Below are 20,053 nucleotides of genomic sequence, written 5' to 3'. Positions count from 1 at the left end.
TACATCAAGTCATTGTTCTGACTTATGTTGTACAGGTATACGAGGTAACAACGCGGTCGTTGTAACAACCGCATTGTAATGGCATGCATTGTAAACGCATGCGGACTAACGTGGCATATTCGTAGAAAGCATCTTGATAGGGGGCCAGCTGTCTCTGAACCACCGGCTTGAAGATGTCGAAAGGACCTGCCCTTCAGACTCTGTTTCCTGTCCAGGAACACCCTGGAGCACTTAGTTTTTTGACAGAAAGACAGCAACAATGCCCACCCACTTGCTGCAACAGTGTCAGGGCAGCAGGGGGTCAGGTGGGCCTTCTGTTTATTTTTCAGAAAGAAACCCCACTTTGAGATTTGTGTTTGAAAAACAAAAAAATGCTAATCAGCCTTCAAATATATCATGTGTGGGTGGGCAGTGCACAATGTTGCCATACGTGCTCTCATCACATCTCCAGGAGCACTTTCATTGAAACAGCCCCGCAGAGATTCCCAGATAGGTCAGGTGGGTCACAGTGGGGCCAAGTGGAGTCAGTACCTCCCTCCCTGTCATTGCAGGAGCCCTACTTACTAAATTAGGCTGTGGCATGAAGCTGATCATTCTTTGTTCAAAATTGTGGGATTTCATAGAAACTGTCCAAACTGAAATAAATTTGAGTACGCCTACCTGGAGTAGCTGCAGTACCTGGCAAGAGTGGGTAGGATGACCTTGATGCAGGTATGCCCTCAATTACTTATTAGCATCAATTACCCATCTTGAAGATAAGGCTGCAAATGGGCGAACCACAGCCATGATTCTCTCTCTATCAGCCCAAGATTCCTAGGGGCATATTTACAAGGCATTGTGCCACCGGAGCGTCACGTTTTCCGACACTCCGGCGGTTAAATACCCTGTTCCATATTAACAAGGCAGTGCTAGGCCACCTTGTAAATGGCACTCATCGCTGAAGTTTTCTGCAGCAAAGGGGCGTGCAATGGGTGTTCCTGTGGCCGTTCCCACTCAGCACCCCTGGCTTTTTGATGCTGCCCCCGATTTACAAGGATCTATAAATCTGAGGCAGCACCAAGGCGCATTTGAAAAAGAGGTGTTAGAGTGGCGCAACAATGAGATATATTTTTATTTCTCATTTTTTGGTATTTCTTTCTGCAGCACACATAGAAGGAGCAAAACACCATTAATAATTCTTTTGTGCAGGAAGGTGCCACTTCCTGCACAAACACAATCATCCCTGCGCTTGGACTTTTATCTCACAAAAATATCCTGGAGACATTTTAGCGCTTATTTCCTACCCATCCAAGCTTTTGCTCGTTGGTAATGGGAAAAATGTGTGGTTCTTAAGTGTGGTAAAATAACAGCCACATGTTTTTCCACATTCCTCCAGGCAAAACTCAAAACGGGGTGGTAAAACTGTACATGCAAAGCCACTATGGCCGTGATTAGAGGCTCCGAGCAAAATTCGAATCCTTGTGTGAACAGGCAAGTGCACAGGGATTGAATTATGACTTGTCTGATAGTAGTAACACCCTTACAGTTTATCAAGGTTTAGAATCTTCAAATGCAAAACCATCCAGAACAGTGCTTAATTTGTAAAACAAAATATGTGCCAGGGCTCTTATCAGAAGGCCACGGCAGCGTGCACAACACATTGTCCCTGCCAGCGCTGCCAAAGATAGTAACAACACAACTACTAACCATCACACTCCTACAACTGTGACAATTTCAGGTCCCAAAGCTATAAGAATGGCTTGGGCAGCAGGTAATAGTCATTTTAATGTATATTGAATTAATAATTAACTGTTGTTGTGGTCATCTCTAAATTAACCAGACTGTGCCTCCTTGTGGAAGACTGTCACAAGCGCCAGTGTTGACAATGAATTGCTGTGCCAAGCACCGGAAGCCACCGGCACAAATTAAGCACTAATCCAGAATCTCGAGTGAAAGCTGATTCCTCAATCTTCTTCAGGAACTGAATATTTACCCTTTTCAACAAGAGGAACTGTACTGCCAATGACACACCTGCCTCCTATTCAGCAATGTGGCCACTTAGTTGATTTCATTCCTGAGTCAGGAGGAAGACTGACAAATTCGATCCATTTGATCTGATTAACTGCCTTGATTGTCGGTAGAACCCTCACATCTCATGTAGATTCCTGCCATGTCGTCAGCAAAGGATGGTCGTACTAACTGATGTGTACCTCGTAGCCATCCTGTGCATAGTAAGGGTTTCTGTTATTTATTTGACTAGCCTTTTTTCACCTCTGCTCCTAATGCTCCCCAAATAATTTCCTTTGTAGTTACTGCACTTATAATGAGTTTGAATCTTTCTTGAATGACCTAAAAAGTACTGGATTGACCTTCTTAAGTGTGGAGGTATGTTTCTTTCCTTGAAGAGCTTGTGGGTTTAGTCTTCCAGCTCAGCACCAAGCAAGCACATTCTCTCAAACAACACACTTAGAGTTGTAGAATTGTGTGTTGAATCTGTATACCGGTCTTTCAAAAACAGATTTTGTCTTGCCAGGGCTTAATTTGTAGAAAACATAAGTCCCAGAGCCCTAGTCAGGACACCACAACAGCTTGCCCCACCCATTGCCCCTCCCAGTGCTGCCACTGACACTCCCTACATGCTTGACAATTCTGACTATTTCTGGCCCCCAAAGCTATAAGAATGGCTTGGGTTGCAGGTATTGGTCATTTTAATGCATATTCAATTAATATAAACTGTTGTTGTGCTCATCTATAAATTAGGCAAACAGCACCACCATGTGGCAGACTGTCATCAGTCGTGGTGCTGACAATTAAAAGCCTGTAACAAGCACCAGAAACCACAGGCTCAAATTAAGCACTGTCTTGCTCTTATACACACACCATTGGTCAAAGCTGAAGTGCTAACAATTTCAAAAGATGTGTTGGGCAAAAGTGTATTTGCCTCTCCAAACCTTCCGATAAGGCTTAATACTCAGTGCACCCCTTAGTAACTTTAAATACTTGTTAAAGTCAGATATCAATGATTGGGATGTTTAAACCCCATAAATCAAATACACACAAAAGAGGCCTAAGGAGGTTTACCAATCATCAGGAGCGACTCCCCTCTTATCAAATATAGCAACACAAAAAAGCACCCCTGGGTCTAGAGTGAGAAAAGAGGAGTGTGGGGGAATCCCTTTTAAAGGACGGTTTCCTTCAACCACCCGTGGGTGGCATGCTTCATCATTGGGTAACCTCCTCGTACTGTGAACCTAGTCGCAGTGCAGGCTACAACCCCCTCTCTGAGAGGAAGGAGCTCAGGGATGTTTTGTCAATGTGGTAAAGAGGAATTCTAAAACCTTCAGCTGTGCCGGGGGTGGAGGGAGTGTGGATGGGAAAGTGCAAGTGAGGTTAAAACTAACTACCTGGTATGTCAGAACAAGCTTTAATGGGACATCCAGGGGTCAGGATTAAAACATGGGGGAAATATGGCAGGAGGATTCAACCTGTCATGGTCTCTAACTGGTCAACATGTTTTAGCCGTAAAGCCCTCCGTAGAGGTGACGTGGCTTTCTTCAGGAACACATGGAAGTGCAAAAGAAAAGGTGAGTTAACCACACGTACCAAATCTAGTTAGTGGTTAGAAAGGATGCGATCAGTTAGTGGGTTCATGATCCAATCAAGAGGTCAGCTGTTCATCATCGTCTCTGAAAAGAGACAAGTGTTACAAGAATAATGGTTAATACATTCTACACGCACTTCTTGAATTAAGTGCCACATGCATACATTGTCAATGTAAATGTGGCTATACAAAATGTATGGAAAATCAGTTGTGATGGTTACCCGCTTAGTCAGGTGAGCTAGTAGCACCTTACCCTTGACACACGCACTCAAGGTGGCATCCAAATCCTATAGTAGGAGGGGGCCTGATGAAGGCAATTTAAAGGATTTCTTTCTGTGAGTCCAGAGAAGAAGCATTTTGGGCCAGATGAATCATCATCAAGGTTTGCGACTCGCAAATTTTGATTTTTAGTGACTCGCAAATTGCGAGAAGAAAAACCTGATGTACAACAGGGTCCGACACATTGTTTGTAATTCCCAAATGGGTCGCAAGGGACCTGCCTCATTAATATTCATGAAGCAGGTCACAATTTGCGATCCATTAGGAATCGCCGGCACTCACAGGAATGGTGCCCTACTGGGGTCAGCAGACAACCATGTCTGTGACCGCTTTTAAAATAAAGGAAAATGGGATGCTTTTTTAAAAATAAAAATGAAAAGTTTTTATTTTTCCTTGGAACTACTGCCTGCTCTGAAAAAATGTTGACACTCCCATTCACAAAGGTGCCCCTTGGGAACCCCTTCCCATTTGCCAATTGCTTATCACCAATTTGAAATTGGTGGTAAACTGCAAATGTTTTGCGACTGCTTTTACTGTCGCAAAACATTCCTACATACCAGTTTAACTCGCTATTAGGAAGGAATGCCCTTGGCATGCCCCTTCCTTACAGTGGCTCACAAACCTTATTTTGCTAGTCAGTAATAGGTGACCGACTTGTAAAATAGTGTTGGTACATTTGAAAATGCATGTTACCGGTCGCAAACGGCCCAATGGCCTTTTGTGACTGATAAAATGTGTTGCACATCTGGCCCTTTGTTCTATAAGGCAGAGTTTGTCTCTTCATCCTTTCCTCATCCCTCACCTTCTTCATGTTTATTGGAGGAGGGCTACAGGACAAAGTAGAGGAATCCAAATAATGGCTTTTCCTGTTTTCCCATCAGTATTGTCATAAAGACTTCTCCAGTCACACACCAGCACTTACTTGACAGCAGTACGTCTTCAGTACCTGTACTCCTTACTGTGTACTGAATATTGAGTGCCAAGGATATTGTGAAAAAAAAATATTGGGCACCAATGTCAACAGGTATATAGGTAATTATAGATTTTCTATACTTCATGCCACATATATGTACCTTGATAATATATAACTTCAAGGTACGTATATGTGGTTTTAGGAAAAGTAAATCTATACTTACCTCTATGCACTTGCCTCCTCAATATTTTGCCCCTCGATATTTTGGTAGCGATATTCTTGTAACTCGATAATGAGTATACAATATTCCAGACTAAAAACGGACTTAATAATGGTATTTGTAAATCAGACACTCACCCCGTGGTAATTTATCATCAACCATTATTGTGAATGAACTCGGTACTTACTTTATCAACCTCAGTATGATGGAAGGCTGAGTGGACCTGGAGGAACTGAAACCTGTAATTGTCCTTTGAGCCCTCAGACCCAGAGTGTCTATGAGCCACTCCTTTCATGGGGGTTCCTCTTCCATATTTATTTCAGGTATTACCACATAATTATAGTGTGGTAAAGTGAGGTCTGCTTATCAGTTTGACCCTTGTGCCACCAGAGTGTAGTTCTCAGACCTGCCAGCGCCAAGAGAAGGCACACCTCTTTTAGGTAAGTACATGGGGGCATATCATCAAGCCCAGGAGATAAAATTATCGCCGCTTTAGCGTCCATTTTTGGACGGAAAGCGGCTCTAATTTAATCGCCTAATCAGCAAGGCCACGCTATCGCGTGAATCCTTGCATTATCGCCCTTTCCCCCAACCCCCATCTTTGCATCTCTAATGAGACGCAAAGTTTGCGTTCCTGCACTGACATAACTGGAGAAATGTCGCTAAGCGACATTGCTCCAATTATCAATGGGCACGCTAACCTGCAGAGCGACAAGCAAAGTAGCGATAACCTCTGTTATCGCTACTTTCCTTAAGCCTGCTTCAAAACTGACTTAGCCATGATATCCAATGTAAGGTGGATATCATGGCTAAGTATGTCTTGTCCTATCAGCAAGCTTTCGCCAAACCTTGTGCGATTATCGCACAATTGGCAGCTTGCGCTCTGAATTTTATCGCTTTGGAGATAAGCGTTGCTGATAGCACGCTATCTCCGTGATAAAATTCAGAGTTGGCCGGCGATAATTATCCTCGTGCTAAGAGCATGGCCTTGATGATATGCCCCATGATACTTTTGTGAACCTGTAATCTGAGTTGGGTCTCTCACAAGGGGCCTCAGTGGAGCTAGGTGTTGTTTAGTCTCGAAACACTCTCTTCACCCTTTGCAGAGCTGACTCAGCATTAGACCCTCTAGATTGCAAGATACATTTCATGGGAAATATAACCAAAACATTAGCAAGCAACATACATTGGGGTTTAGTATTAACGTCTACATTCACCTGTAATAAAGAAATGATGCAGCTGCTCAACTGTAATAAATGATCCCAGTTGAGTTGTAAAATGATCCTGCCTCGTGTCAGGGCCAGCACTCAGGTTGAAAGGCAGGTCACTGAGCACAATTACAGCAGGTATGCAATCAAGTAAATGATAATTGGCTTTTCCTTCTTCTGTTTTTTTTAAATTAACACTTATCAGCAGAGAAGAGATATTTAAGGGAGCATGTATATATTTTGCATGGTAAGGTCATTCCAGAAAAGATAGAATCACAGTGCATATTCCTACAAACTCTACAGCCTTCCTTCATTATGACTTATATTAACTGATTGTAATATCTTTTTACAGCGCGTTACTAACTGCTTTTTGATGTGTTTAATTTTGCACTACAGATTGTACTTTCATTATTGATGTCTCAAACATCCTATCTATATCATTTAACCTCTTCTGTGCCCATGACGAGACAGTCTCGTTGTTAGATCTGGGGGTCCCTAGTTGGCAGGGTAGGTACCACTGTCCAAGTAGGGACCCTTGCTATTAGTCAGGGAAAGGGGGATACACTGTTAAGATAACCCCTGCTCACCCTCTAGGTAGCTTGGCCTGAGCAGTCTAGGCTATCAAAGGCAATGTGTAAAGTATTTGTACCAACACTCACAGTAACACAGTGAAAACACCACAGATTTACTCCACACCAGTTTTAGAAAAATAATGTATCTTTACTAAAAACTTCACAAGACCAAATACTACAGACAAACCAACATATAATTCAAAAGGTTACTTTAAAGATAGTTCAAGAGTTTGCAGAAAGTACTCCAGGATGTAAAAGTCAGTGTCCTGCACAATGCGACTCTCAATGCACAAAATGCGACACTCTCGTGCCCAACAGTACCTGTAGTTGCGATAAGGTTCCCAAAAGCTATCACAAGGAAGATGGCAAAGGCGATGCGATACTCCTGAGATCCTGGGGAGGCTTTGCAGCAGCCCTGCTTCACGCAGCAGAGGTGGATGCGCTGGCTCCGATCTGTAGGGGGAGGATGCGATGACTTTGGCTTTCGTTGCGTAGGTTTCTTAGGGGGAAGCTTCACGCACAGGTTCGATGCGACACTCTTCGATGTGGCACGATGCGCGGCGCAGCGTTGCCTTCCGGCGCCGCAACTCTCGATGCGCCACGGAACGGGACTCTGCGTCGACGCACGCAGTGACTGGATACTTTTCACGCACCGGCAGTGGTGCGGCCCGCAAACTGGTTCTGCGACGACCCTCGCAGCGTCAGGAATCTTCTCGCACCGGGACGATGCTCGACGCACTCGGCGATGCGGGGACTCCGGGTGCTGCGATGACGCCGCGATTAAATTCTCCTCGCACTCTCGTTCTTGCGACACGCAATCGGATGATGCGTTGGGTACCAGTTACTCTTTTTCACGCTTCTGCTTCCCAGCTCCCAAACACAGCAAAAAGACCTCCTGAGGCCCCAAGACTGGGCAAGCACTCCAAGGCAGGTCAGAACTCCTTCAGCAGAGTTCCAGGGGAGCTGGTGGTGAAGTCCTTTTGTTCCTGGGACTTCTTAACAGGGAGCCAGCTCTTCTCAGGCCCTTGGAGATCAGAATCAAAAGAAGGGGACACAGCAAAGTCCTTCCCCTCTCCTTGGCAGCAAAGCAAAACAGCAAGCAGGCAGTCTTCTCCTCTTCAGTCCTTTTCAGCTTTCTCCTTGGCAGAGGTTTCTTATTAGTTCCAAAGTGATCTAAAGTTTAGGTGTCTGGGGTCTTCTTCTTATACCCCTCCAAGCCTTTGTCTCTCTTTGTTCCAGTGGGGGGATTCCCCTGCTCAAACCGGTTCCTGGGTGTGCTCTGCTCTGGAGCACCTGGTTCCTTTCAGAGTGAGGGGCAGGGTCGTTAGACGCTCAGCAGGAGGTGGAGCCTTCTTTGTGTCAGCAGAGGCAGAGTCCTCAGCCTGGCCAGCAGGGGGTGGAGCCAGCTTTGTGCTGGCAGGGGCAGCCCTATTCAAACCCAGGGACTACTCCTCCCACCCATCTAAAGCAGATCTCCCTATTCACCCTGCTGCTGACTCATCCAGGCTCCTGGAGCCACCTAGCCCATCACATGACACCAGTCAGCCAACCAGCACACAGGCACACAGGAAGGTTAAACAGGAGAATAGCTACTTTCTAAAAAGTGCTATTCTCACACAGTGAATTTAAAAACCATCTTGCTAAAAAGATTTATAATTAAATTCTGAACACAAAGATACCAAACTTGGATTTTCCATCTTGCCCTTATGGGAAGATAGGCATGTAAACAGCCTTCCCCATTCTATCCTATGGGCAAGATAGCCTCTCAGCAGTGAAAAACGAAAATGGCTGTAATTCACTACCAGGGCATGTTACACACCTCAGTACATGCCCTACCTTTCAGATACACTGCACCCAGCCCAGGGGGGTACCTAGGGCCACCATAGGGATGCCTGACATGTACAGAAAGGGAAGGATAAGGCCTGGTCAGTGGGTGCACTCGCCAGGTCGACATGGCAGTCCTGGACTGCACATAGGCACTGCAAGCAGGCCTCAGACATCATTTTAGCGCTACTCCTGTGGGTGGCACAATCAGTGCTGCAGCCCACTAGTAGCATTTGAATCACCAGCCCTGGCACACTCAGTGCACTTTACTAGGAGCTAACAGGTGAAACAAATATGCCAATCATGGATAACCAATCAATATAACAATTTACCAAGGGAGCACTTGCACTTTGACACTGATCAGCAGCGGCAAAGTGCCCAAAGCATCTAAACCAGCAAAAACGAAATCCAGCATAGCATCAAAAATACAGGTGGTAGAGGCAAAAAGTCCGGGGTAACCACGCCAAAGATGCCAGGTCTAACACTCGTCATGGAGCACGGTCGCGCTGTGCCCATGACGAGACTATCTCGTCATTAACCCCACCCACTAATGAAACGCCCGGCACAGGAGGGGGAAAGGGCGTGGCACAGAAGGGGATAAAGAAGCAAGACACCATCTATCTAATAGACATTTCATGGAAGGGGATGTCCTGTAAAACCTGTTGATATGATAAAACAGAGATATTAACCCAAAGCCTCACCCAGAATAGAACAAGACATAGGGAAACATATCTTTAATACAATCCACTCAGCACTTATCTTCCAACTCCCAGTTTCCATTCTGGTCTGAAATCTGCAGACATCCTGAATGAAAATGGATGACCTTTTCCCAATCCAAAATGGACGTTTGCACATCAACATGATTGCTCATTAATGAATATTGCCTGTAAAATGTACATAGCTAAATAAACATCCATTATTGTGACCTACCTCATGATAAGGGATTCAGTACATTTATTGAAATGTCATTGTGTTATTGCAGCTGACATTTTGAATAGGCAGCATGACTCGACATGTAGTAAGATAATGTCCAAGCATCAGAATACATTTAGAAGCAACTGTACTCAATGGTCCAGCATGTTCACACAGCAATTAAAAATAGGAGCATCATTGACCCGCGCTGCACTGCATCTTTTAATAGGGCTATCCTGTGAATGATGTCCCAATAGATCTCAAAACCCAGGCTGACATCAAACAATGCCTGTTGCTGGTGATTGTTAGAGATCCAGGACTGGGTAAACACCTACGTTTTTCTGTTGTACGCTGAGTGACCACTTAACAAGATGTGTTAAACAAGGGCGATATCTTGAATTCCAATCACTGATGGAGGGAACTAATGTAGCTGGATTGATTGACTATAGAGTCAACCACCTGGTTGAGAAGGGATGGGGTGAGCAGGAAGAGTGAGTGAGTTTCTAATGCCAACCAACCAGAAGGCACACATCTCATTATTCCGAAGGGCTCTTTTATTCTCTTATATGCACTGCAAGTTGGTGTGACAGATGACATGGTTAGTGACTGGCACAATGGTGGAGGTTTTGAATAACACATGCCTGGCTTCTTGCTATGTGACACAGGTGGACAGACACACTGGACAATCACCTCTGGGGGCCACTCTGATGACGTCTGGACCCACACTGTGTCAGCCGATGTCGAGACCACAGCCTACGTCTTACTGGGGTACCTCTCCATAGAATATAGGTCGCAGATTGACATCGACAAAGCAGCGGCCATCATGAGCTGGCTCTCCAGCAAGCAGAACATCTACGGGGGCTTTTCCTCCACACAGGTAACATTCGCCTGCTGTCTCTCCCAGAAAGAGGGGGCATGTTTGCAGGCCAGCACCGTATTGGACCTGAGACTATGGATTCGAGGTAGCCAGTGTGTTCCTGAGTGTACAAGTCATCACTGTACATGAAAGTGATGCCTGGTGGCTGCACATGCTTTGAAAAGCAGTAATTAGACCCTTGTGAACACTCATGTGTCTCAAACATGTGTGATGAGAGCCCAACCTGCAATGCACATGCTTTGAAAAGCAGTAACCAGATCCTTGTGAACACTCATGTGTCTCAAACAGGTGTGATGAGAGCCCAACCTGCAATGCACATGCTTTGAAAAGCAGTAACCAGATCCTTGTGAACACTCATGTGTCTCAAACAGGTGTGATGAGAGCCCAATCTGCAATGCACATGCTTTGAAAAGCAGTAACCAGATCCTTGTGAACACTCATGTGTCTCAAACAGGTGTGATGAGAGCCCAACCTGCAATGCACATGCTTTGAAAAGCAGTAGCCAGACCCTTGTGAACACTCATGTGTCTCAAACAGGTGTGATGAGAGCCCAACCTGCAATGCACATGCTTTGAAAAGCAGTAACCAGATCCTTGTGAACACTCATGTGTCTCAAACAGGTGTGATGAGAGCCCAACCTGCAATGCACATGCTTTGAAAAGCAGTAACCAGACCCTTGTGAACACTCATGTGTCTCAAACAGGTGTGATGAGAGCCCAACCTGCAATGCACATGCTTTGAAAAGCAGTAACCAGACCCTTGTGAACACTCATGTGTCTCAAACAGGTGTGATGAGAGCCCAACCTGCAATGCACATGCTTTGAAAAGCAGTAACCAGACCCTTGTGAACACTCATGTGTCTCAAACAGGTGTGATGAGAGCCCAACCTGCAATGCACATGCTTAGAAAAGCAGTAACCAGACCCTTGTGAACACTCTTGTGTCTCAAACAGGTGTGATGAGAGCCCAACCTGCAATGCACATGCTTAGAAAAGCAGTAGCCAGACCCTTGTGAACACTCATGTGTGTCTCAAACAGGTGTGATGGGAGCCCAACCTGCAATGCACATGCTTTGAAAAGCAGTAACCAGACCCTTGTGAACACTCATGTGTCTCAAACAGGTGTGATGAGAGCCCAACCTGCAATGCACATGCTTTGAAAAGCAGTAACCAGATCCTTGTGAACACTCATGTGTCTCAAACAGGTGTGATGAGAGCCCAACCTGCAATGCACATGCTTTGAAAAGCAGTAGCCAGATCCTTGTGAACACTCATGTGTCTCAAACAGGTGTGATGAGAGCCCAACCTGCAATGCACATTCTTTGAAAAGCAGTAACCAGACCCTTGTGAACACTCATGTGTGTCTCAAACAGGTGTGATGGGAGCCCAACCTGCAATGCACATGCTTTGAAAAGCAGTAACCAGACCCTTGTGAACACTCATGTGTCTCAAACAGGTGTGATGAGAGCCCAACCTGCAATGCACATGCTTTGAAAAGCAGTAACCAGACCCTTGTGAACACTCATGTGTCTCAAACAGGTGTGATGAGAGCCCAACCTGCAATGCACATGCTTTGAAAAGCAGTAACCAGACCCTTGTGAACACTCATGTGTCTCAAACAGGTGTGATGAGAGCCCAACCTGCAATGCACATGCTTTGAAAAGCAGTAACCAGACCCTTGTGAACACTCATGTGTCTCAAACATGTGTGATGAGAGCCCAACCTGCAATGCACATGCTTTGAAAAGCAGTAACCAGACCCTTGTGAACACTCATGTGTCTCAAACAGGTGTGATGAGAGCCCAACCTGCAATGCACATGCTTTGAAAAGCAGTAACCAGACCCTTGTGAACACTCATGTGTGTCTCAAACAGGTGTGATGAGAGCCCAACCTGCAATGCACATGCTTTGAAAAGCAGTAACCAGACCCTTGTGAACACTCATGTGTGTCTCAAACAGGTGTGATGGGAGCCCAACCTGCAATGCACATGCTTTGAAAAGCAGTAACCATATCCTTGTGAACACTCATGTGTCTCAAACAGGTGTGATGAGAGCCCAACCTGCAATGCACATGCTTTGAAAAGCAGTAACCATATCCTTGTGAACACTCATGTGTCTCAAACAGGTGTGATGAGAGCCCAACCTGCAATGCACATGCTTTGAAAAGCAGTAACCAGACCCTTGTGAACACTCATGTGTGTCTCAAACAGGTGTGATGGAAGCCCAACCTGCAATCATGCTGTGAGATTGATTGTGAATTGCAGTTAATGTGGAGTTCACACTTGCACTGGACCAAATGTCTGTAAAAGCAGTAGTGAGAGTGTCTCAAACACGTGTGTAGTTGTGATACAAGCAGTGCAAGGATCAATGCACCAGTCAGAAAATATATAATTTCTCAGGTATTTGGGCAAAGATAAAAACATTCATCAGACGTTAGTCGTGAAATGGTCCAAATACTGTGTAATGTGGGGCTGAACTTTAGAGAAGGTGGAATGTGAAAGCAATGGTTGGTTGTTGAACAAATCCCACGAGCAGTGTGTGAATTGTGCTTACAGATCTGGAAAGTTTCAGAGCTGTTGTGAATCAATTCTCCCCTTGACTGCAGGACACAGTTGTGGCACTCCAAGCCATGGCCAAGTATGCTGCCCAGATGCGCCCATACAAATCTGAGGTGACCCTGAACATCAGTGGACCGAACAACTTCTTTCGACCGTTTGCAGTGAATGATGCAAACTCTTTACTGGTACAGCAAGCGGCCTTGACGGAGATCCCAGGGAAGTACAGAGTGTCAGCTCAGGGCAACGGGTGTGCGTTTGTGCAGGTAAGTGATGCCTGCGGAGGCCCAATGAAATTGCCCCACATCTTACCATGCCAAGGAAATGGTTTCATACAGTACTGAGATTCCATACTTCATCCAACTGGAGGCTTCTGCAACTAGACTCTCTTTTGTCATCTCTTGAAAATGAAGCAATTTGGATATCAGTGTCTCCTCGCTTGGGATGGCACTGCTGGGTGCCACCGCTGAAGTGTCTTCTTGGGGTATGTGAGGGAGGTACAGATGGGCAGGTTGTGAGTTCCCTGTGTCTCCGGTATCTGGAGGTACTGCTTGGATGCTCTTACAGACAGTCATCAAGACACCAGCTTCTGCCCTACCTTGGCAAAGGTTAGCAGTCGCAGGCCCTGGGGAGACTCAGCCGGTTTAAACCTGACGCTTTCCCAACTCTAAATTAATTGAAGAAACTGTGAGAATGCCAAGGCATGAGCACCAGGGATCAACCTTAGTGCTTTCATCCCCCCAAACTCCAAATGGAGCCATGAGTTATTCCCTTAAGGAGCTCATTGTAAGAATCCTGGCTCTGCAGCTGATCCATACAATTATCACTGGTGTGAGCTCTTCTGGTGGCCAAAGATGCTGCCTGGTAGCCACTCTAGACTGCACTCCAGGACACTTGTGGCAGAACCCATATTTCCAACCAACAAGTGTCTGGAAGCTGGAGATGGTATCAGCTGATGAGGACAGTGAATGATTATAGGTCTGGCCTAAAGACAGGTTTAGTTGCCTTTAAAGCCTTATGTTTCCAAATAAATCATAATAAAAATACATGCATATTGGGGTGCTTTTAGTCAACCCTTTTTGTCCACTGAGCAGCTCAAATGTACTCAGATTAGGCTCCCTGCAAGACAGCACACAGTATGAAACAATGAGTAAGCACACCTCAACCATAGGATGCTTACTCTTTGACAGACAGCATTGTGCATGAGAAAAAAAGGCCTTTCAAAGTCAGACATTTCAAGACACTTGTATTTCTCATGGCCTGTGCCTATGTATGGTAAGGTGTTGTCCTTTTAATAAAAATCAAGATATGTATTGAAATCTGTAATATTAACTCTTTGTCATAAACCAGTTGTGGCATATTTATTCTGTAGAAAAACAAGCACAAATCATTAAAATAACAAACATGTGTATGCAAATATATATGTTGAAGCCATACCCCCTCAGCTTTGTAAACAGCATTTGTAGCACTTGCATATATTCACGAGGGACATTTTATAACCACTTGAGATACAGCCGATTAGTGAAAGAATTACTAAGCTTTTGCAGATAGTTTGAGAGGAACACCAAGTATCAACTTGAGGTACCGCAGCTTTGTGAAACATGTTTGAGGATTTCACATCTGACTTGGGAGGAACCTCTGGTAACAACTTGAGGTACTGTAGGTTTGAAAAAGTTGTGCCACACTAAAAAAAAATCCATAGTAGAATACACACACATACACACTCCCACACACACATTCACACACACAGATATACATAGTTATGCATGTATATGTGTGCATGTGTTTTCATTATAAGCCAGCTTTGGCATATTCAACCTATAGAAAGCAAGCACAATTCACTAGAGCAGCAAAATGGTATATGTAAATTGATATGTTGAAGCCGGACCCCTCAGCTTTGCGAAGGTTGCGTGAAGCACTTGCATCTGATTTGCGAGAGACTTCTGTGAAGACTTCCAGCAGCTTGATCTGATTCAAGAGTGGCTTCTAGGAGCGACTTGAGATACTGCCGCTTTTTGAAAGACTTTTTAAGCAGTTGCTTCTGGCTCGGGGTGAATTTAGTAGAGTCTTGAAGGACTGCAGCCTAATGAAAGACTTCAAGCTGTTGCTTATGACCTGGGACGGACATCTAGTCATGCAAAAGGTCAGACCTATTGAGTTTACCAATGCTTGTTTCCTTTGCCTTGTGGCTGTTGCCTTGTGGATGCTTCGGAGCCTGTCCTCTAAGCTTGCATTCTGGTGATAGAAGCCGAGCTCAATGCTCTCTGTGCAGATTGTTTGATCAACTGGTGCTTGTTATCACCGGGAACCTGAAGCAGAGCCAGTGGTAGAGTGTTCTACGCTGGATGCATCATCTGTCAGAGGGTTGTCTCTTCCCAGTCCATCATCTTTGTTTATGTGCTCGTCCTCAGTTCTCATTTCTACAGAAAGAGAGAGAATCAAGAGTTCTATATACAATGTACATTCATTTATTTTCACTGCGCAGATGGAAATAATGGCAGGTCGCCCTTACACCAGTCTTGCTCTATTATTTTTTTTGTAACATTTTGGTCAATTCCAGCAGCAGAGATTATTCCACAGGACTTCTGAAGAGTCTCAAATTTCCTCTGATTGCTGGTGGTAGCTGGGCTTTGGGTAGCAACGCCTTCCCCAGCTCATGTCTTGGCCACAAATGCCAGGTTTCTATACACATCTTAACTGGATACACATGGGGAACACTGTAAACTGTGGCCTTAGAATGTGAGCTATAGTCAGGGTCACTGGAATTATGCGATTGTGCGGTTGCGGCAATTTTCACATCATTTTAGTTTTGCCGCATTTGCCGTATTATCCATCATCTGCTGCATAATCTGCAGATTTTAACCTAAATAAATCTGCTTCTAGCTCAAACGATTCAAAAGTTAGTAAAAATGCAGCGACACGTGTTGACGCATAGTGTAAAGGGCGACTGGCCTCCGTTCTGCAACGTATTCCTATATTTGGGTGTTAAACTCGTACTAGTGAGGTACAAATAATGCCCAGATAGTGTTAACAAGATTAGAAATGACAAATAATGTCACAAAATGTGCCTCATAATGCCACATAATTTTCCTTTTCTTGCTGAATAATTTACTCAACCCTACCACATAATTTGACCCTCCCCTGCCACATAATTCCAGTGGCCCTGGTTATAGTACAGCACTCTGATCTAGTGAGTGGCTTCTCTGTAAGTTGTCTGCATAGCCCTATCCTGTCTTCTAGGACTGCAATTGCATATCTCTACTGAAAGAGGGCAGCAGAGTGAACCAGCAGTGCACATGGGCGCCATGTGTATTGAGGGAGCTGCTGTTTACATGGGGAGGGTGTGAGGTTTGGGCTGCTCAAGCTGACGTTGAAGTGATGTTCACTGAAAGGAGCTATTAAGTGAGTGACGTGTTTGTGGGAGGATAAAAGGCGGGTGCGGTTATTTTAATTATTCCATTTAAAGAAACGGAAGCCATGTTTTAGGGTGAGTAGGAACATTTTTTGGGACGGGCTTTCCTCTGTAACTGTATGTTATGAAATGCACTAAGTAAGACATTATAGGTGAGTAACAGCTTGCCCGCAGTGCCAAAATGGAGAAGACAAACTCACAGCTGTGGGCGGAGTGCCTGCTAAACATCTAGATGCCATTGCTTTGCATTTATGGACACCCCTTTCATTCTTTCCCCGGCTGATAAAATGTGACCCATCGAGATGGGTGACGAGATCAGCTATTAATCGAACATCTAGAAACAACTGAATTTGTAGTTGACACTATGCAAACAGTTGTTGACACACAAGAACACTTTATTGCTGGCACCATACTCCAGTTGCCAGTTGCTAGTTGAATACTTAGTTCGGCTTAATGTTCAGAATGACCAGAGATGGACTAGTTTTACGGGATGGTTCAGGTAGGTGAGTGCTTAATTTGTAAAAAGAAGAAGTGCCAGGGTCCTCGTCAGGAGGCAACAACGGCCTGCCCCACCCATTGTCGCTGCCAGTGACAGCACCTACACAACTACTAAGCTGTAAGGATAGGTCGGGTGGTAGGTATTTTTTTTTGTTGTTGTTGAAAAAAACCTTTATTATTTGCAGTTGCTTCATTGTACAATGTACAGTCACCGTCCATGCGGCGAATCAGTTAAACAAAGCGTACGTTTCCTGATGGTGGGACACAGCCATTCAGCCGGCAACCCGGAGGTCCGGCGGCATTGTACAGGTTAACATGTGCACAGGAATGTGATGCGTACATTGTTAAAACAACAGATACATGGGGTTTTTTCCTTTTTCCCGGTGTAGTTTTGTGGTGTTCCTGATGTATATTGTCAGCAACAGAGGACGGCGCTGTGGTCCAGCCCGCTCTGCGGCGATGTCGGTGGCTATCTAGGCCCCGCTCTGGAGTCTTACAGAACATCGCTAGTACCCCAAAGTGTAAAGGCCTCCGTGCAGCCTAGCGTCAGCGTCGTGTTCATAATGTAGGCTGAAGCGCAACAAGGATGCTGTGGTATAGCTCACTGCGACATATATGACAACGTGTGGGCCCGGCGAGTCGAGTGTGCAGCTTAGTAGCCCAGGGTTATGTGTGTACTACATGGTGCGCATCCGTCCCTCCAGCGCCGCGCCTCCCAAGCCGTCAAGTACCGGCCGACACCCGGCATGGCACATAGCGCGCTCAGAGCAAGAGTTTGCCGCGCTTCCCGTTCATGTCCGTCCCGGCCGGGGAGTGCGTGTCTACAATACATCGTCATCTGTAAGCGGGGGCGCGTCAGGGAGGGCAGCTCCCCGGGGGTGCCGCGCAATGCATCCATCGTTTGTTATCTGTGGTGAAATGAGGATTCGATCAGAGAACTTAACCTATATATAAACTATTCCCCATGTATGTGTGGCAATAGGGGGGCGTCAAGATTAGGGTCGTAAACTCAGGTAGGGTCAAGAGGAAGGGGAGAGGAGGGGGGAAGGAGGAGATCATTCTGCGATAGAGCAGGGGGGCCATCATCCGCCAAGTGGAGCACAGTGGGTCCGCGCAGTGTGCACGGGGAGCCGCAGGCCAGGGGGGGGGGGAAAGTGGGCCACCGAGAGGGGGGGCAATATCCCCAGTGCTGCCGCCATCCCACTAGTAGAGGAGTGATAAGCTCCAGAGATTCATGTTATCCCTCGGTCCTGGCAGGCCCTCTGAAACGCTGCGAGGAGGTTATCCCAAAGCTGGGCGATGGGGAACTTCCGGAGCCCTGCAGTCTCTTCGCGAAGAAGCACTGCGCTCTCCGCCTGCGCCCAATTGGTAAAGGAGGCCCTCCAATGTCGGATGTGTGGGGGGGTGGTTGCCTTCCAATGCTTGGTGAGCAAGCGTTTGGCCGTTATAAGACCCATGTCCCAAAAGCGCGCCTGTGCTTTGTTGTCTTTTGTGCGCCTATAGAGCCCTAGTATGCATGCTTCCCATGTGCGCAGGAGTTGTCCGTCAGCGCCGCGCGCAAGTAGTGTTAGTACGTCGTCCCAGTATGGCTGCACAGCAGGGCAGTGCCAGAGCATGTGTAAGAGGTCCGCTCCCGGCAGCAAGAATCGCTGGCAGGTCACATCTGTCCGCGCAAAGTATCTATTAATTTTGTCAGGCGTGAGGTATGCGCGCTGCAGTATGTAGTATTGTATAATTTTAAATCGGGGGTTGCGCGGGACGTAGGTCGGGCCGGCCAGTATCAGCGCCCATTCCTTATCTGTCCAGTCTCTTCCCCTATCTGCCGCCCAGCGCTCCCTTAGTGTTAATGTGGATGGTTGCGAGTGTGCCTGTAGTGCCTGTGCCAGCCAGTGCACAATGTGTGCGCCATTCCCCATTACATGCAGGTACTGTATGAAGGTATGCATCGGAGGCTCCGCTGCCATATCGCCCCAGGAAGCAGTGAGCGTGTGCAAGAGGGAGGCGTGTAGGAGGAACTGTCCCGCCGGTAGGGTCGTGTCTTCAGCCAGGTTGGCGAACGTAAGCAGTTCGCCCTCTGCATATAGATCACTCAGCGTGTCCACCCCCGCCTGTTCCCAGCTAGCCAAGTGGGCCTCCGCGAGCGGCCCCGTCGGGCCAGGCATGCCCAAGAGCGGCAAGCTCGGGGCGTATGGCGTAGTTGCGCGTGTGAGACGTAGGCACCTTAGGAAACATCTGCGCGCCACTGCCAAGTAGATCTGGGAAGGGCAGGTTGTGCTGGTTAGCGGGTGGAACAGCGTATTGATTTGCGTGCGTGACCAGGCAGCCGCGTGCGAGGCTGTGTCCTCAAGTTGCTTGCCGCTCAGCCATCCCGCCACCCATTGCATTTGTGCCGCGAGATAGTACAATTCCAGATTAGGGACTGCCAATCCCCCTGAATCCGTGGGCATGTATAACTTAACCAGCGCCACTCTCGGTCTCCCCTTGTTCCAGATGAGGCCACGCAGCGTCACCTCCAATTCACGGAATAGCTTGGCGGGAACATACAGAGGCATATTCGCAAAATAGTAGAGTAGGCGAGGCAGCACAATCATTTTGGTCAGTGCCACGCGGCTGGGCACGTTAAGGGGTAAAGTGTTCCAGAAGCCAATTTGCGCTCGGACAGAAGCGATCGCTCGACAGAGGTTACCCTCCAGAATATCAGCCGGGGTTCTGTAGATCCGAATCCCTAGATAACAGAAGGTGGTGGGGTACCATTGCAGTCTGTCTCCTCCCAGCCGGATGTCGCACTCAGGCGTGTCCGGGCCAAAGGGATATGCCCCCGACTTGGCCCAATTGACTCTCAGACCCGACATTCTCTCAAAGGTGTGGAATATGTCAGTGAGGGAGGCGGGGATGGCAGTTATGTCCCTGACGTATAGTAGCAAATCATCCGCATACAGCGACACCACATGTATACCATCCGCCAACGGGATTCCCCACTCCAGCCCGTGCGTCCTGAGTATCGCGGCCAGTGGCTCCATGGCCAGCGAGAACAGCAATGGGGACAGCGGGCAGCCCTGGCGGGTGCCCCTGCGGACTCGGATGGCAGCTGAGAGGAGGCGGCCCGTACGGACGTGGACTGTCGGTTTGGCGTAGAGCAGGTCTATCATGGTCCGATATCCCCCCCCCAGTTGATACTTCTCTGTAACCGCCCGCAGGTATGGCCA

The 20,053-nt window shown here is 46.7% G+C and overlaps 1 protein-coding gene across 4 annotated transcripts in view; it reads left to right on the top strand.

The window, feature by feature from the left end:
* LOC146812806 (alpha-2-macroglobulin-like protein 1) overlaps nucleotides 1-20,053 on the top strand; it is a 468,691-nt gene that overhangs the window by 334,275 nt on the left and 114,363 nt on the right. For all 4 annotated transcript variants that reach the window (XM_085619916.1, XM_085619915.1, XM_085619914.1 and 1 more), the window contains exons 29-30: nucleotides 10,174-10,385; nucleotides 12,988-13,203. In XM_085619916.1, the coding sequence (XP_085476042.1) occupies nucleotides 10,174-10,385; nucleotides 12,988-13,203 (428 nt within the window). The remainder of the gene's footprint in view (nucleotides 1-10,173; nucleotides 10,386-12,987; nucleotides 13,204-20,053) is intronic.

Source organism: Triturus cristatus, chromosome 7, assembly GCF_964204655.1.
Source record: "Triturus cristatus chromosome 7, aTriCri1.1, whole genome shotgun sequence".
Taxonomy (NCBI): domain Eukaryota; kingdom Metazoa; phylum Chordata; class Amphibia; order Caudata; family Salamandridae; genus Triturus; species Triturus cristatus.
This window is presented reverse-complemented; position numbering and strand designations above follow the sequence as displayed.